The following is a 15,223-nucleotide window of genomic DNA, read 5'->3' as shown; positions in this document are numbered from 1 at the left end:
AAATGACAAATAAAACAACTGACTACTAAGGAGCACACTCCTCGCCTGGTATCCCTAGATACCACAATTTAACACTTTCACAGTTCACCTCTAAATGAGGAAGTCCCTCGTTCCTAGGCCTTGGGGAGAGCAGCAGGTCCACTTCAGCCACAGGCCTGAGTAACAGCTTTGTTCCATCACCTCTGTTGATCTTCACCTCAACCTTATGGACTCTTCCGTCCTTGCTGGGAAATACCTGAGTTATGACTCCTAAAGGCCAGTCACTTCTCTTGGATTGACAATCCCTCATGAGCACCACAGATCCTGGTGTGATGCTTGGCCTACTGGATGTCCATTTCCTTTGTAACTGCATGGTAGACAAGCACTGTTTGTGCCATCTGTCCCAGAAGGTACCGGCGAGGCTTTGCACCCGCCGCCACTGTCTCTTGTACAGGTCCTTGCTGTCGAACTCACCCGGAGGAATGGGATAAGAGCCGCTTTTCTGTATGAGCAGCATGGCAGGAGTGAGATGAATGGATCTTCTGCATCTGTAGACACAGGCACTAGAGGCCTATTGTTCACAATGGCCATCACCTCAGCCATAAAGGCGGTGAGCACCTCATGAGTGAGTCTAGAAGGCCCTGACTGGAGAAGCATGGAGTCCAGGATTTTGCGGGAGATGCCGATCATTCTCTCCTATGCCCCTCCCATATGGGAGGAATGAGGCGGATTGAATGTCCAGGTACAGCCCTTTCCTGAGAGATACCTCTTCACCACATCTTCATCAACATTGGAGGAGATTCCTGGATCTTTGCATGCTCCGATGAAATTCATTCCCCGGTCAGAACGGATTTGCTTGACTGGCCACGGATCACCAGGGACCTTCTCAGGGCATTTCTAAAACTTGAACTGTCTATGGACTCTATGACGTTGAGATGGATGGCTCTGATGCTTAAACAGGTAAATAAAACTGCCCATCTTCTACTTTCGGCATGGCCACCCCTCGTACGGTGCGCAGAGATGGTCCAGGGCCCAGATACATCAACACCAACATGTGTGAAAGGCAGTTCCCTGCTGAGTCTATCAAGAGGTAAGTCAGCCATTTTCTGGACTTCACATGTCCCCTGAAGCTTAAGACAGGTGATGCATTTGAAGATGAAACTGCTTACACACCTTTTGGCACCCACAGTCCAGTAGCCAGCTGAGCGGACAGCGCCCTCAGTAAAATGGCGTCCTTGATGTTGTGACTTCACATGGTGATGTTGCACAAGGAGTAATGTAACAGGATGCCGTTTGGGAATGATTAGGGGCCTCTTCTCTTCATGTCCCAACTGTGATTCCTGTATACATCCTCTGACTCCTAATAGGCCATCCTCACCAATAAATGGATCCAGCATCCTCAGAGGACTGTCCTTAGGAATATCTCTTTGGGTCCTGATGCATTCCATTTCTTCAGCATAACTTTCCTGCTGCACAGATCAAATGATCACAGTTTAGCTCTGACTGAGTTCCTCCACTGTGTACGGTGTCTTGCAATGGTGTCATCCCTTGCCGCTCCCTGTAGAATCTGCTGATGTCTTCTTGAAAAGGCATGCAATATGTCTGAGACAAGATATGGCACGAGTAAGAGCCCTCCAGGTAGAAAAGCGCTCAAAGCACTGAGATCCAAGTTGGCTGTCTCGGGTGGTGGAGGTGAGCACTCTCACTTGCATGCGAATTTCTTTATCTTGCTCTGGGTCCACTAGCTCAAAGACAGCTGTCTCTGGCTGAGATAAGAATGCAGGCCTGGTAAACCAGGTGGTGTCTTTCAGACAGGCTGCAGGGATGGACCTTGCAGCATGGACCGCAGGGATGTTCAGTGGACGCATAAGGCCATTGTTGTGGCTGTGTGCCCCTCCTGATCCTCTGGATCCAATTGTTGACATAAATGTAGAAGCTCCACGTTTCATTATAAATGTAGCCCAGAACTACCTTGCTGTCTGTATAGAAAGTGACTGCATCAAACTCGATGTCAATCTCAAAGGTAATGAGATTCGCCATGTCCACAGCGCACAACTCTAACCGAGGTATAATTTGTTCTGGACGTGGAGCTAATCCCGCCTTACCTGATATAAAGCCCATGTGGCAGTTCCCTTCTGCATCTGAGATCTTTAGATAGGCAACTGCAGCTATTGCCTTATCTGAAGCATCCGAAAAGTCACAGAGAGTGAATGGCTTCCTTTCTTCTGCCACCTGGAATAGGAAAGTGTCTGTCTTCAAATCTCAGCTGAGTCCAAGGCTGCGCTGTATGGGTAGGGAGTCGACACCAAGATCCAGAATTTTAAGATCGTTGGCGTGATCCTCAGTGGGGAATGCCTCCATGACTTCTTTGCTGTTTGAGGCTAGTTTATGTAGCCTGAGGTTGGAGCAAGCCAGCATGTTCTGCGTTCTTTTGGGCAGGTCGATAGCAGCCTCTGATGTGGACAAGGACTTAAGTCCATCATCAACATAAAAGTCTCTTTCAACAAACTGCCTTGCATCCTTGCCAAACTCCCTCTCCCCTTCTTCAGCGGCTCGGCTGAGGCAGTGAATGGCAACTGCTGGTGACGGACTATTCCCGAAGACGTGCACTTTCATGCAATACTCCATGATGTCATTTTCCAGGTTGTTGTCTTGATACCAAAGAAATCTCAGGAAATTTCTGTCTTCCGGCCTGACGACAAAACAGTGGAACATCTGTTATATGTCCACTGTGATGGCAATGGAGTCCTTACGAAAGCGGATAAGTACCCTAAGAAGACTGTTGCTGGGGTCCGGGCCAGTCAGGAGGACCTGATTCAGTGAGACTCCCTTGTGTTGAGCACTTGAATCAAAGACCACCCGAATCTGACCTGGTTTCTTTGCATGGTAAACCCCAAAGCAAGGGAGGTACCAACATTCTTCATCTCTTCCAAGGGGAGCAGCTACCTCCGTGTGGCCATTCTGGAATATCTTTTCCATGTATGAGATGAAATGATCCTTCAACTCAGGCTTCTTGTTCAGAAAGACAGTCTGCTGCTTGTGACCTGTTGTTGGGAAGACGAGGTCGTGGCTCTCTGAATGGCAGGGGAGCTACCCAGCTATTGTCCTCATCTTTATAGGCTCCCTGTTCCATAGTCTTCAGAAAGACTATCTCCCCAACTGAAAGGCCCATCTTGTAATCATCTTTTGTCTGTTGAAAGACACTACAACCCAGGTGGTCTCCGTAGTCCTCACATGTGGGACCCTCCACATGGACAGGTGCAGGGAGACCTAGGGCCTTGCTGCCGTACCACTTTTCCTTTATGACATAGCGATTAGGGCATGTTTCAAAGACGGAGTGGCGGCCATTTTCCAGAGGGTTGGTATAGTAGGTGCTCACAGTGGCCGGCTTGTGGACATTTCCTAGACAAACGTTGCCAACAATTACCCATCCCAAGTCCAGTTTTTGAGCATGGGGGAGTCATGTGGCCCATTTATCTGTTTCCGTACTTTGTGGATCCTTATGATATCTCTTCCGAGCAGGATCATGACGGGAGCCTGAGGGTCGAGCTCTGGGATCTTTTGCGCCAGAGGTTTCAGATGAGCATGATGCAGTGCTGCTTCCGGTGTGGGGATTTCAGAGTGATTATTCAGAATCGCACTACACTCAATCAGTGTTGGTAGAGAGAGAATAACCTGCCCATCCATGGATTCCACCTGAAAGCCATGCACTCTTCTGCCTGCTGTCTCAACCACACCAGCACACATCTTGAGGGAGTAAGGAGAATTGTGGCCTTTGATGTTAAAAAGGTCAAAGAACTCAGACCTTACCAATGAGCGATTACTCCGATCGTCCAGTATCGCATATAACCGGATTGCCTTTTCCTGCTGGCCAGCTGGGTAGACTTTCACGAGACAAATCTTTGAGCACGATTTTCCAGTGAGGTCTCCCCCACAGACCCGTGTACAGCTTGAAGCAACAGTAGCTTCTTCAATATTGTTCCCTTCCTCCCCGCCATGCTCACATGCAGGGGTCTGGGCCTCTGAGGACCAAGAAGCAGGTCCAGGGTGCAGGGCTGAGCTGTGACTCTCGCTTCCACATTCAGCACACTTTATGCTGCTGTCACAATTTTTGGCTAGATGTGCTGATGATGCACAGCATTTGTAGCAGATGCCATGCTGCTTTATAAAGACTTTCCTATTCTCGATGGACTTTTCCCTAAATCCACAGCATTTTTGAAGGGGGTGTGGTTTATTGTGTGAGGGGCATTGCTTAGCAGGATCCACTTTACTCTTGCGTGTTGCGTCAGCCGAAGAGGAGGTGTAAGGAGACACTTCAGTCTTGTGGACTGGGATTGGAGGCCTCTGACTGCTGTACTTAGAAGCTGACTTTCCCATCGCTGGAGGGTCAGTACTGCCTGGAACGAGAGAAAAGCTGAGATCATTTCGCATCTTGGCTTGCTGACAAACAAACTCCACAAAATAGGCAAACGGTGGAAAGGCAACATTATGCTCTTCCTTGAACTTAAAACTAAGTGAGAGCCATCTCTCCTGCAAATTATATGGCAGCTTCTGCACAGTGGGGTTGATACCACGGGCTGTGTCTAAGTAGGCCAGTCCCAGTAGGTCCCCATCAGATTTAGCGGCTTCAAGCTCCATTAACAAGTCACCTGGCTCTCTTAACTTCCCTGTGGTCCTTTTTAGAGATCTTAGGGAAGCTATCCACTCTCCTAAACAGCGCATTCTCAATTACCTCTGGCAACCCATAACACTCGTCAAGTCTGTTCCAAGCCATTTTGAGCCCTCTCTGCGGGTGATGGACATGCATAGCTCTTATCCTTGTCACATGTTCAGCTGACTCGGTACCTAGCCACTTCACCAAGAGGTCCATCTCTTCACTATCTGTAAGGTTTAGACCTCGTATGGCATTCAGGAATGACGTATTCCAAGCCCTGTAGCTCTCAGGATGGTCACTAAACTGCAGAAGCCCTGAGGTCACAAGTTCGCGTATTGCAAAAAACCTGACGAAGTCCGACATGCTCTGACTATCAGCAGGATTAGTCTGTTCAGCCTATGCATACTGGGGTGCTTGAGGACGTTCTCTGTCATTCGATACCTCTGTGTAACTCACGCGATCGATGGCTCCCCTTGAACTCCGCACTATCTGGGGCTTTCTACCCGAAGGCTGTGACATGTGAGCGTCAGTGTGCCTTAACTGACTTCCAACCAAAGAAATACGCTCCTGAGGATGACGGTCATGACAGGGTTTATCATCCTAAATGTGACACTGCACAGTAGCTCTGGGTGCACACTGGTTGACTAACACTGATAGTGGAGATTCCTTCTAATGTAGGTATTGACTGATTGGTAGCAGGCTTTGCCTGCTCTTCCATATACTCTTCTGTGCGCTCCACTGGATCATGGGTTTGAAGATCAATTTTGGAGCTAAGGTCTTCATTTTGCTCTTCCATGGCTGCCTCTTTACTGTTCTGTCCTCTTCACATGCCTTGCATGAATTGACAGGCAGATGGACTGCATCCCCAATTACTACACTGACAAACACGTTCCAAATTGACATTCTTTAATGTAGCAACTGGCGGTAGGGTAAAACTGACAGAAAGAAAAACATAAAATCAAAAGGTGTCCAAATTCCCATTATGGGAAGTACAAGGCAAGCATTAAGTATACCACAAATGATACAAAATAATATACAAGATACTGTATACAAATAAGTTGCAAATATATCATAAAGATAGGCTACTGGTAAGCAAGATGTTGCTATCTTCATATCATTCGCAAATTAGGGCACAAAATCAGCAATTCCATCATCCAAATTATTTACATAGAATGTACAAAGAAGTGGTCCCTAAACTGACTCGTGCAGACCACTAGAGACCGGCAGCCTTAATTCCCACTCTTTGCCTCCATTCAATAGCCAATGCTCTATCCATGCTCGTATCTTTCCTGTAATACATCTTTGTTCATCTTTCTTTGTTTGTTTTTCATTCTCTCCTTTCCTTACTGTCGACTAAACTGATTTTGTTTTGTTATGAATACCCAATAAACCAGCGGTCCCCAACCACCAGGCCGCGGACCGATACCGGGCCGCAAAGCATGTGCTACCGGGCCGTGAGGAAACGATATGATTTGGTGATATAAGTCAGCTGCACTTTTCCTCATTCCCTGTCACGCACTGTTGAGCTTGAACGCATGCGAGGTTATTACCCGCGCGTCATCCATGTCAGTGCGGGAAGGAGATCAACTCCTCGAGTTTGCAAATGATGGCGGGCTGGAAAGTATGTTTGACGTAACATCTCTGCCGGCATTCTGGATCAAAGTCAAGGCTGAATATCCTGAGGTAGCCACAAAAGCACTGAAAACGTTGCTTCCATTTCCAACATATCTCTGCAATGAATGCAACGAAAACTAAATTGCGGAATAGACTGGACATAAGGAACCCCGTTCGAGTATCACTGTCTCCCATCACCCCTCGATGGCACCGTCTTGCTGCAGGGAAACAAGCCCGGGGCTCCCACTGATTCAGCAATATTGGTGTGTTGCAATGATTTTATATGTTCATACAGGGAAAAGATGTGCTGTGTGTTTAATATCCAAACGTTACTTAAAATGCTACGATGCTATTGACTTACTTATATAACCATATAACAATTACAGCACGGGAACAGGCCATCTCTGCCCTTCTAGTCCGTGCCGAACGCTACTCTCACCTAGTCCCACCGACCTGCACTCAGCCCATAACTCTCCATTCCTTTCCTGTCCATATAGCTATCCAATTTTTCGTTAAATGATAATATCAAACCTCCCTCTACCACTTCTAATGGAAGTTCGTTCAACACTTACTTCAAGCTCCCCTGATAATTGACTTATCACTATATTCATGCAAGGAAAATATGCGCTGTGTGTTTAATATTAAATAGTCATAGTCATAGTCATACTTTATTGATCCCAGGGGGAAATTGGTTTCGTTACAGTTGCACCAAATTCGTTAGATAAACCCTTTTAGAAACGAAATTGAGTGTATTAGCAATTTATCACCTATATTCCAGTCGTGATTAACAGCTCTCCCCCGCCCGACAGAATCGCCAAAAACAATTTGTAGAGAGAATTCGGCAGGTTACATGTACGTGCATGTGCACTGGTGACCACGCATGGTCTCATGGTCATTGTAGTCTTTCTCTTGTTTAAACACAGCGTATTTGACTGCTACTCTTGTCCGTCGGCAACCCTTCCCCCCACGGGTCGGCCGGTCAGCCGGTCCGCAAGAACATTGTCAATATTAAACCGGTCCGCAGTGCAAAAAAGGTTGGGGACCCCTGCAATAAACAACCAGATATCACAGAGTCCAGATGAGGTTCACAAGAATGACCCTGGAGAGGAAAGCATTAATATATCAGGAGCATTTAATGGTCCTCTCCTGCTAGGTCATCAGGGCACCTGTAATTTCATTCTAAACACCAGCTCCCTCAGGTGTCCCTGCACGATGTCCTGGCCCCCGAATACTGAACAGATCCTGTGGCTTCACAACCTCCAACAGTTCCAGGATAACTGCACCAGGGGCAAAGACAACGAACTCCACTGTCAGAATGCCAACGAGGCCAGGGTGGAAGCTGACAGAGTCACCCTGAACTACACCCAGGTTATCCCTGGCACCATCTACTGTGAGATCTCCAACAACACATCAGGTAAGTGCCGATGGGAGAGGGAGTACCGTGAGGGTCTGATACTCCAGACTGTCACCATTCCGATGTATATTCTCTCCATGCTACTCGAGAGAGACTCTGGTTTCTAGACTTAGAACCGTACAGCACAGGAACAGGCACTTTGGCCCAAAATACTTTGTCAAATCGATTAAAACGTAATGAAACCCATAACTGAATGGATCCCTCCTGACTGCACATGGTCCAAATCCCTCCATTCTCTGCACAATCACATCAGTTTCTAAGAAGTTCCTGAATATCTTAATCATATTAGAAATCAGAATTGGTTTATTGTGTCATGTGTACCGAGATAGTGAAAAGCTTGTCTTGCACACTGTTCATACTGATCAGATCATTACACAATAGAACAAGGTTAAATAATGACAGGAAACAGAAAAAAGCAACAGAGAAAGTGCAGTGCAGGTAAACGTTAAGCTGCAGATCTTAATGAGACCGAGTCAATCTACTGCACCGAGGAACCACACAACAGTCTGAGAAGAGAAGGGCCAAAGCTGGCTTTGAGTCTGGTGGTACGTCTGTCAGATTTCTGTGTCTCTGACTTATGGGAGGGGATGGAAAGAGACTGTCTGGGGTGGCTGGAAACTTTAACACAAGCGATTCTGCAGATACTGGAAAACCTGAGCAATGCCCACAAAATGCCGAAGGAAGTCAGCAAGTCAGGCGTCATATGTAAATCATTAAACCGTCGAAGTTTCGGAACTTCCACAGGACTGAAAGGGAAGGGAAAGAACAAAATGGTGGGGGGGGGGGAGAGGAGGATGAGACAGAGGTGAGGGGGTGAAGGCAGGTGTTTGGGAAAGGGAAAGGGCTGGGGAAGAGGGAATCTGTTGCGAATGGAGAATGGATCATGGGAGAAAGGGAAGAAAGGCACGTGGGTGAGGTGGGGGACAGATCAGGTGAAGAGGTAGAGACCAGAGAGGGGAATAGAGGAATCTGTTATTTGTCTGTACAGCTGTCGAGCAGCCAGCATAATCAGTCCATGGATGGGAGGATGGTTTCTGTGATGTGCTGAGCTGTGTCTACAGATTACTACAGTTGCATGGGATCTCGTACAGAGCATCTGCCATGCCAAATGTGAAGGGTACGTACCGGATATTTTCAGTGTCTTAATAATACATTGGTAAGGGTCAACGGGGTAATTTCTTTTGCCTGCTGAGGAAGTAAAGGCCCCCATCACCACCACAGCTTGGTTCATTGCTAAGTGCAGTCTTTCTAGTCCCATATGGCACGTGTTTTTTCTCTTCATACTTCTGATTATTTTTAGTCAAGCCACTCCCTCAGCTCTCGGCTGGATTGATGGGCCACGGCTGGTCTCGGACCTTGGTTAGAGAACATGCTTGGACCTAGGGTATTGTTTGCGCTGTTTTAGCATGTTGACTTCTGAGTCTATTTGTGTCTGTCCAGTTGTTTCCGGTAACTGTCGTAAAGCCCGAGAGGAGCAAGGTGGGGGTTGTCGTTCAGATCTCTGCCGGGGAGAGGGGCGTGTTGGTGCACCAGTATTGGAGCCATTCGGTGTGTTCATCATAGGAGTCAAGGTTTTTCAAGTTGTAGAAAGGTTTTTGGATTTGAGTTGGGAAGTGGAGGAGCATTTTAGATGAGATTACTAACTGGAATGTCGTTGGGCATATTTTGGAAATGCTTGTAGAATTTTACAGAAGCTGCTTGCTCTTGTACGGATCTCCAGGGATGCTATTCCACTCATTGTTGGGAGCCATTGCACAGGTGAGGATTTTAGGGCTCCCGAGATCATTCTCATAGAAGTATGGAGCTGTGTATTGATGATGTTTGTGTGAACACTTCTCTCCCAGGAGGGTGCATAATATTCAGTGAATGAGAAACAGTGCTGGGCTGGATATTCGTAGGACTGACTAGTTAGCACCCCACTTTCTGCTATCTTCCTGATCACGGCCACTCTGGATTTTAGTTTCTTTGCAACATTTTGAAGGTGGATCTTGTATGGGGCAGGTCGATCTAGTGTGACTCCCAAGTACTTTGAGTGTGGATTGTTGGGTGGCTGTTTATCATTTAGTTTGATATCAAGTTTAGGTTTGGTTAGACAATTGGTCAGATGAAATATGGAAGATACTGTTGACATTCATATTTGGGTACCACTTTGAGAAGTCATTGGATAAGGAGTTGATGTCCTGTAAGGTTTTTCCAATGGATTTGACGTTGTTCAAGTGGTTTCAGATTGAACAAGGTGGTAGCCAAAACTGACCCTTGGGGGGACACCATTGTGGAATTTCATAATGTGACTAGTGTCACTTCTGAGGCAGGTGAAGAAAGAATGGGTGTCTGTCATTCTGTGGAGGAGACATAGGAACATTTTACATGGGATGATTCGGGCTAGTTTTAACTTTCAAACAAAGTTGCTCCGGTTTTATTTTTGAGTTCAAAGCCTGACTCGATGTATGATGTGAGTGCAAGAACTTGTTCACTGCTACTGTAGTGTTGCCTGAGGCCAGCTTGTTCGATCGTGATGTGAAGATCTATCAAAGGTAATATTCTAGTAGTTTGTAGGTACAGCAGAGCAGAGAGATTGGGTGGTAACTTGCAGGATCATATGCAGGCTTTCCTGGTTTAGGTATCACAATGGCTTTGGCACATTTCCAAGTGTTGGGGTATTTACCGTTTGGTATGACATCACTTGATACTCTCTTCTCCACGATGTTTCAGCATTTCTGGATCGATACCGTCGATACCCTCTGGCTTTTGCTGATTTAATGCATTGCACGCTGCATTTTATTCGGTTGGTGTTATTAGAAATGTAAGTGTGTCACCAGCTTCTGGTGCCCTTTTGTAAAGTTTTTCTGTGCATGTCTGACCTGTGTTTGGCTACTGTCTGCACTGACTGAATAATTGGTTTGTTGCTTGGGTGCTGTGTTGGGGATCTGAGGTGGTTCCTTGCAGGTTTTTTTTTTGCCAGTTTCTAACCATCCATTCCATCTGTCATGGAGTGATTTGAGGAGATCATCTGTTGTTGTATAACCTGTTTTAAACTGTTGAAATAGCTTTTCTTTTTCTTTAGACGAACAAGGAATGTATTCTTGTCGATAGCCTCTCGGTTTTGCCTCTTTTGCGCATTTTTGCCTGAGTCTACGAAATGGGTGGAAATTTTTGGTCATGGGTGGTATTCTTCTACAGATCGTCAACTTACAGAGTGAATTTTTCCCAGTTTGCTTTTCTGAATTCCAAAAGACACTTGGACAGGAGATGTTTAGAGGGATATAGGTGAACTGTGGCAAAATGGGACCAACTTTCTACTTCTTGGCTGGCATGGAAAAGATGGGCCAAATGGCCTGTTCCTTTGCTGTGTGGCTGTGTTCCCGGGTCCTGTGGCAGACTACCCATGTGGGATAATCTTACCTCCTGCTTGCGTTGGCTCAAAATCACTGACTCTCCCGACTGAGACCCATATCAACTTGGGAGAGCTGCTCGACACTGTGTACCCACCACATCCTACAGGTTCAGAGAGTCCCAGACAGAGGACAGTGACATATGGGACATCCAGCCCACCACAGTGGAAGTTTTGTGAGCCAGGGTTGTGCTTCTCTTTCTCTGGTAAGTGACCACATCCATTCCTGGAGAATCTCTATTCCAGAGCTCCCCATTGGTGGCTTCGCTGTACCCCTTCCATTCTTCAGTTCCCCTTCCAGCTGTTAACCCCCTCCCATCTCACCTCCTCTCCCTGAATGTCCCTCCCTGCCTCTGTCACCCTGTGATCAGACTCTCTATTCTATACCCAGGTGCGGAATGTGTGGCTCGTGGGAAGGTTGGCCCAGACAGAATGTTGTGGGGCGTCTACGCACGGTGAGATCTCACTATCAGCAGAGGACGGGATCATCAGAAATCAGGACCCTTCCGACCCTGGGCATTCTCTCCTCTCCCACCTCCTGTCAGGCAGAATATACAAACATTTGAAATTCATCCGACCAGACTCAAGGACAACCACGTGTCCCACCAGCACCAAACCTCTCGTACCCAAGAAGATGAACTCGTGATCTGTGTCTTAGTACATGTGACAATTGAAGGCCAGTTACCAATCCTCCGGAAACAGGCAGCAGACACAAGGTGCTTATTAAATGGCAAGGGGGGCTGGTATCTCTGATGGGGCAAATACAGGGTGCCCATGGGGAGAAGATGCAGGTGAGGTCACCAAGTGAATGGGAGCAGGTAGAGAGTGAGAACAGAGCCCCAGATTTACAAAACCCAGAAAGTCATAACGTAATTAAATCCAAAAGTCTGATGTCAAGCTAATTGTTGTTGTCTCTCAGATTGTCACAGCAGCCACACCTCCGGTATAAATGTCACCAAAATAGCTTTTCCTAGCTGCAATACAGTATAGTAAGTTTGCATTCAGTAAGATAGCTGCAGTTGTTGGTTACTGTAAATAAGGAATCAGCCAATCATGTATCAGCAACTCAATGCATAAAGTTCTGCAGACTCGAGAGTTTGAGATGTTGTTCAGACCAGACATCAGAATGGGGAAGAACAAAGTGGCAGCTGTGTGTAGTTTGCATGCTTGCATTTAAACAAAATAAACACAACAGCTATTATATACAATTTCTTGTTAATTTTACACACACAATTTCTTCAGAGCAACACCGACAAAATGCTGGGCAAATCAACAAGACAGGCAACATCAATGGAGGGGAATAAACAGTCAACATTGAAGGTTTCACCTAGGATCCTTCATCAGGATATTAATTTTAGTTTGTAAACTTTGGAAACCTAACCTTCCATACAGCAGGGAGTCTGCAGAAGGACTTGGACAGATTGGGAGAATGGGCAAAGAAGTGGCAGGTGGAATTTAGTGCATGGAGATGCATTTCCATGGACTTTAGTAGAAGGATAAAGATGTAGACTATTTAATAAACAGGGAGAAAATTTAAAAATCAGGAGCCAAGGGGCTTAGGAGATCATGCAGGATTCCCTGAAGGTTACCTCTGTGTGTTAGAAGGCAAATGCAATGTTAGCCTTCATTTTTGAGCGGACTAGAATATAAGAGCAAGGCTGTAATGCTGAGAATTTATAAGGCATTGGTCAGACTGCACTTGGGGTATTGTGAGCAGTTTTGGGCCTCTTATCAAAGAAAAGATATGCTGCCATTGGAAAGGTTCAGAAGAGGGTCACGATAATGAATTTGTGAACTAATGGGTTAAAGAATGAGGGGCATTGAATGGTTATGATTCTGGAGTTGCTGGAGTGTAAAGGAATTGGGGGGGAGCGGAGGAATATTGAAAGGCCTACACAAGAGGGCACAGCCTCAGAAGAGAAGGGCATCCATTTAGAACAGAACTGAGAAGGGATTTCTTTAGCCAGAATCTGTGGAATTCATTGCCATGGGTGGCTGTGGATGCCAGGTCATTGCATATGTCTAAAGCAGAGGTTGATGCCTTCTTGGTTCAGGCATCAAAGGTTACAAGAGAAGGTGGGAGAATGGGTTCAGAGGGATAACAAATCAGCCACGATGGGCCAAGAGGCCTAACACACTCCTATGCCTTATGGGATCCAGGAGGAGACAGTGGGCTGGATTTAGAACGGCTCAGTGGTAGGAAGCAGTGTGTGATGGTCGAGGGTTGATTGTGGAACTGGGGGCCTGTGTCCAGTGGAATTCCACGGGGTTAGTGCTGGGTCCTTTGCTGTCTCTAAGTCATATAAATGATTTGGATGTGAAATAGGACACAAGTGATGGGAACTTTGCAGACGATATCAAAACAGGTACTGTACACAGGTTATGCATATTCACAGGGGAGCAGGATGTTGTGGGTTAAGCATTGGCAAATGGTTTTTAATCCAGATAATGCAAGGTTGCAAATTGGGAGATCAGACAGGGGTAGAACTTGTACAATGAATGGTAGGGTCCCTGGGGAGTGCAATGGAATAGAGGGACCTCCAAGTACGACTAGAGTTCACTGAGAGCGGAGTCACACGTAGACAGGGTGGGGAAGGAAGAGCTTGGCTCGCTGCTCTCCATTAGCCAGGGCGCTGAGTACAGGAGTTGGGGTTGTAATGCAGTTTACATATGACGTTGGTGAGGCCGCGGTTACAGTCCTGTGCAGTTTCGGTTCCTCTTTTCTCCGACAAATGACTCTTCCTCAACGGGGGGGGGGCGGTAAAGAAAAGACCCCATGGGGGCGGTGAGAAAGGAGACGCGCGAACTGTCAACAACACCTTGTTCTGCATTGTTATTTAGAGATTTTAAGCCTTTGCATTGTACTGTTCTGCAAAACAACAAATTTCACCTTTATAAAGAAACCTGATTCTGATCCGCAGGCAACAGGCAAAACCCTGCGCCTCATACGGTCTGAGCTCCGGGGTAATTCACCCCCGGGGTCCCGCCTTGCTGACGGTGATTCTACACCTGATTCTGTCCACTCGTAATGCCGGCCTGGCCTGGCCCAAGTCCACCTCCCGCTGCTCGCCACTGATCGTACGGTTCCCGAGTTCCTCTATCTGAATGTTTCCCAAACCCAACTCCTCCGATTCCGGGGCATGTACCTGTAGTGGGATGATACTGTGCACTCGTCCCGCTTGACCGCAACTAATGTCCGTGGACGGGTTTGGATCCAGCCGCTTCTTCTCTCGGCTGGGAGACATTTTCCGCAGTTCCAGTTCCAACGCATATGGTGAGCCCGCTGTAATTCCGAGATGGGACAGCGGGCGGAGCTAGATCAAAACACCAGCTCCGCAGGCGGACGGGACTCGTCACAGGAGGATCTTCAATGGGGTCGAGTCTGTATCTGTGTCTCTGTCTCTCTCACACACACACAGCAATCGACCCCACCCACTCCCCCCACTACCCTTCATCTTCACTCACTGGAGGGGTCCGACCCAGAACGGGCGTTCCATAGAACCATAGAACATTACAGCACAGAAACAGGCCTTTTGGCCCTTCTTGGCTGTGCCAAACCAATTCTCTGCCTAGGCCCACTGACCTGCACACGGACCATATCCCTCCATACTCCTCTCATCCATGTACCTGTCCAAGTTTCTCGTAAATGTTAAAAGTGAGCCCACACTTACCACTTAATCTGGCAGCTCATTCAACACTCCCACCACTCTGTGTGAAGAAGCCCCCTCCTAATGTTCCCTTTAAACTTTTCCCTCTTCACCCTTAACCCATGTCCTCTGGTTTTTTTCTCCCCTAGCCTCAGTGGAAAAAGCCTGCTTGCATTCACTCTATCTATACCCATCATAATTTGATATACCTCTATCAAATCTCCTCTCATTCTTCTACGCTCCAGGGAATAAAGTCCGAACCTAGTCAACCTTTCTCTGTAACTCAGTTTCTCAAGTCCCAGCAACATCCTTGTAAACCTTCTCTGTACTCTTTCAACCTTATTAATATCCTTCCTGTAATTTGGTGACCAAAACTGCACACAATACTCCAAATTCGGCCTTACCAATGCCTTATACAACCTCACCATAACATTCCAACTCTTATACTCAATACTTTGATTTATAAAGGCCAATGTACCTAAAGCTCTGTTTATGACCCTATCTACCTGTGACGCCAGTTTTAT

At 46.8% G+C, this 15,223-nt stretch overlaps 1 protein-coding gene across 1 annotated transcript; it reads right to left on the bottom strand.

Moving 5' to 3' along the window:
* Positions 1-694: 694 nt before the first annotated feature.
* LOC134350893 (uncharacterized) lies at positions 695-14,303 on the bottom strand. Its single transcript, XM_063056701.1, has 2 exons — positions 14,199-14,303; positions 695-4,372 (listed from the first exon to the last, which is right to left on the bottom strand). Exon 2 carries the CDS (start codon positions 4,354-4,356, stop codon positions 3,403-3,405), a length of 954 nt encoding a protein of 317 aa, XP_062912771.1. The 5' UTR covers positions 4,357-4,372; positions 14,199-14,303; the 3' UTR covers positions 695-3,402.
* Positions 14,304-15,223: the final 920 nt, after the last annotated feature.

This window comes from Mobula hypostoma, chromosome 8, assembly GCF_963921235.1.
Source record: "Mobula hypostoma chromosome 8, sMobHyp1.1, whole genome shotgun sequence".
Lineage (NCBI taxonomy): Eukaryota > Metazoa > Chordata > Chondrichthyes > Myliobatiformes > Myliobatidae > Mobula > Mobula hypostoma.
The sequence above is the reverse complement of the archived record's forward strand: the minus strand, read 5'-3'. Positions and strand labels throughout refer to the sequence as shown.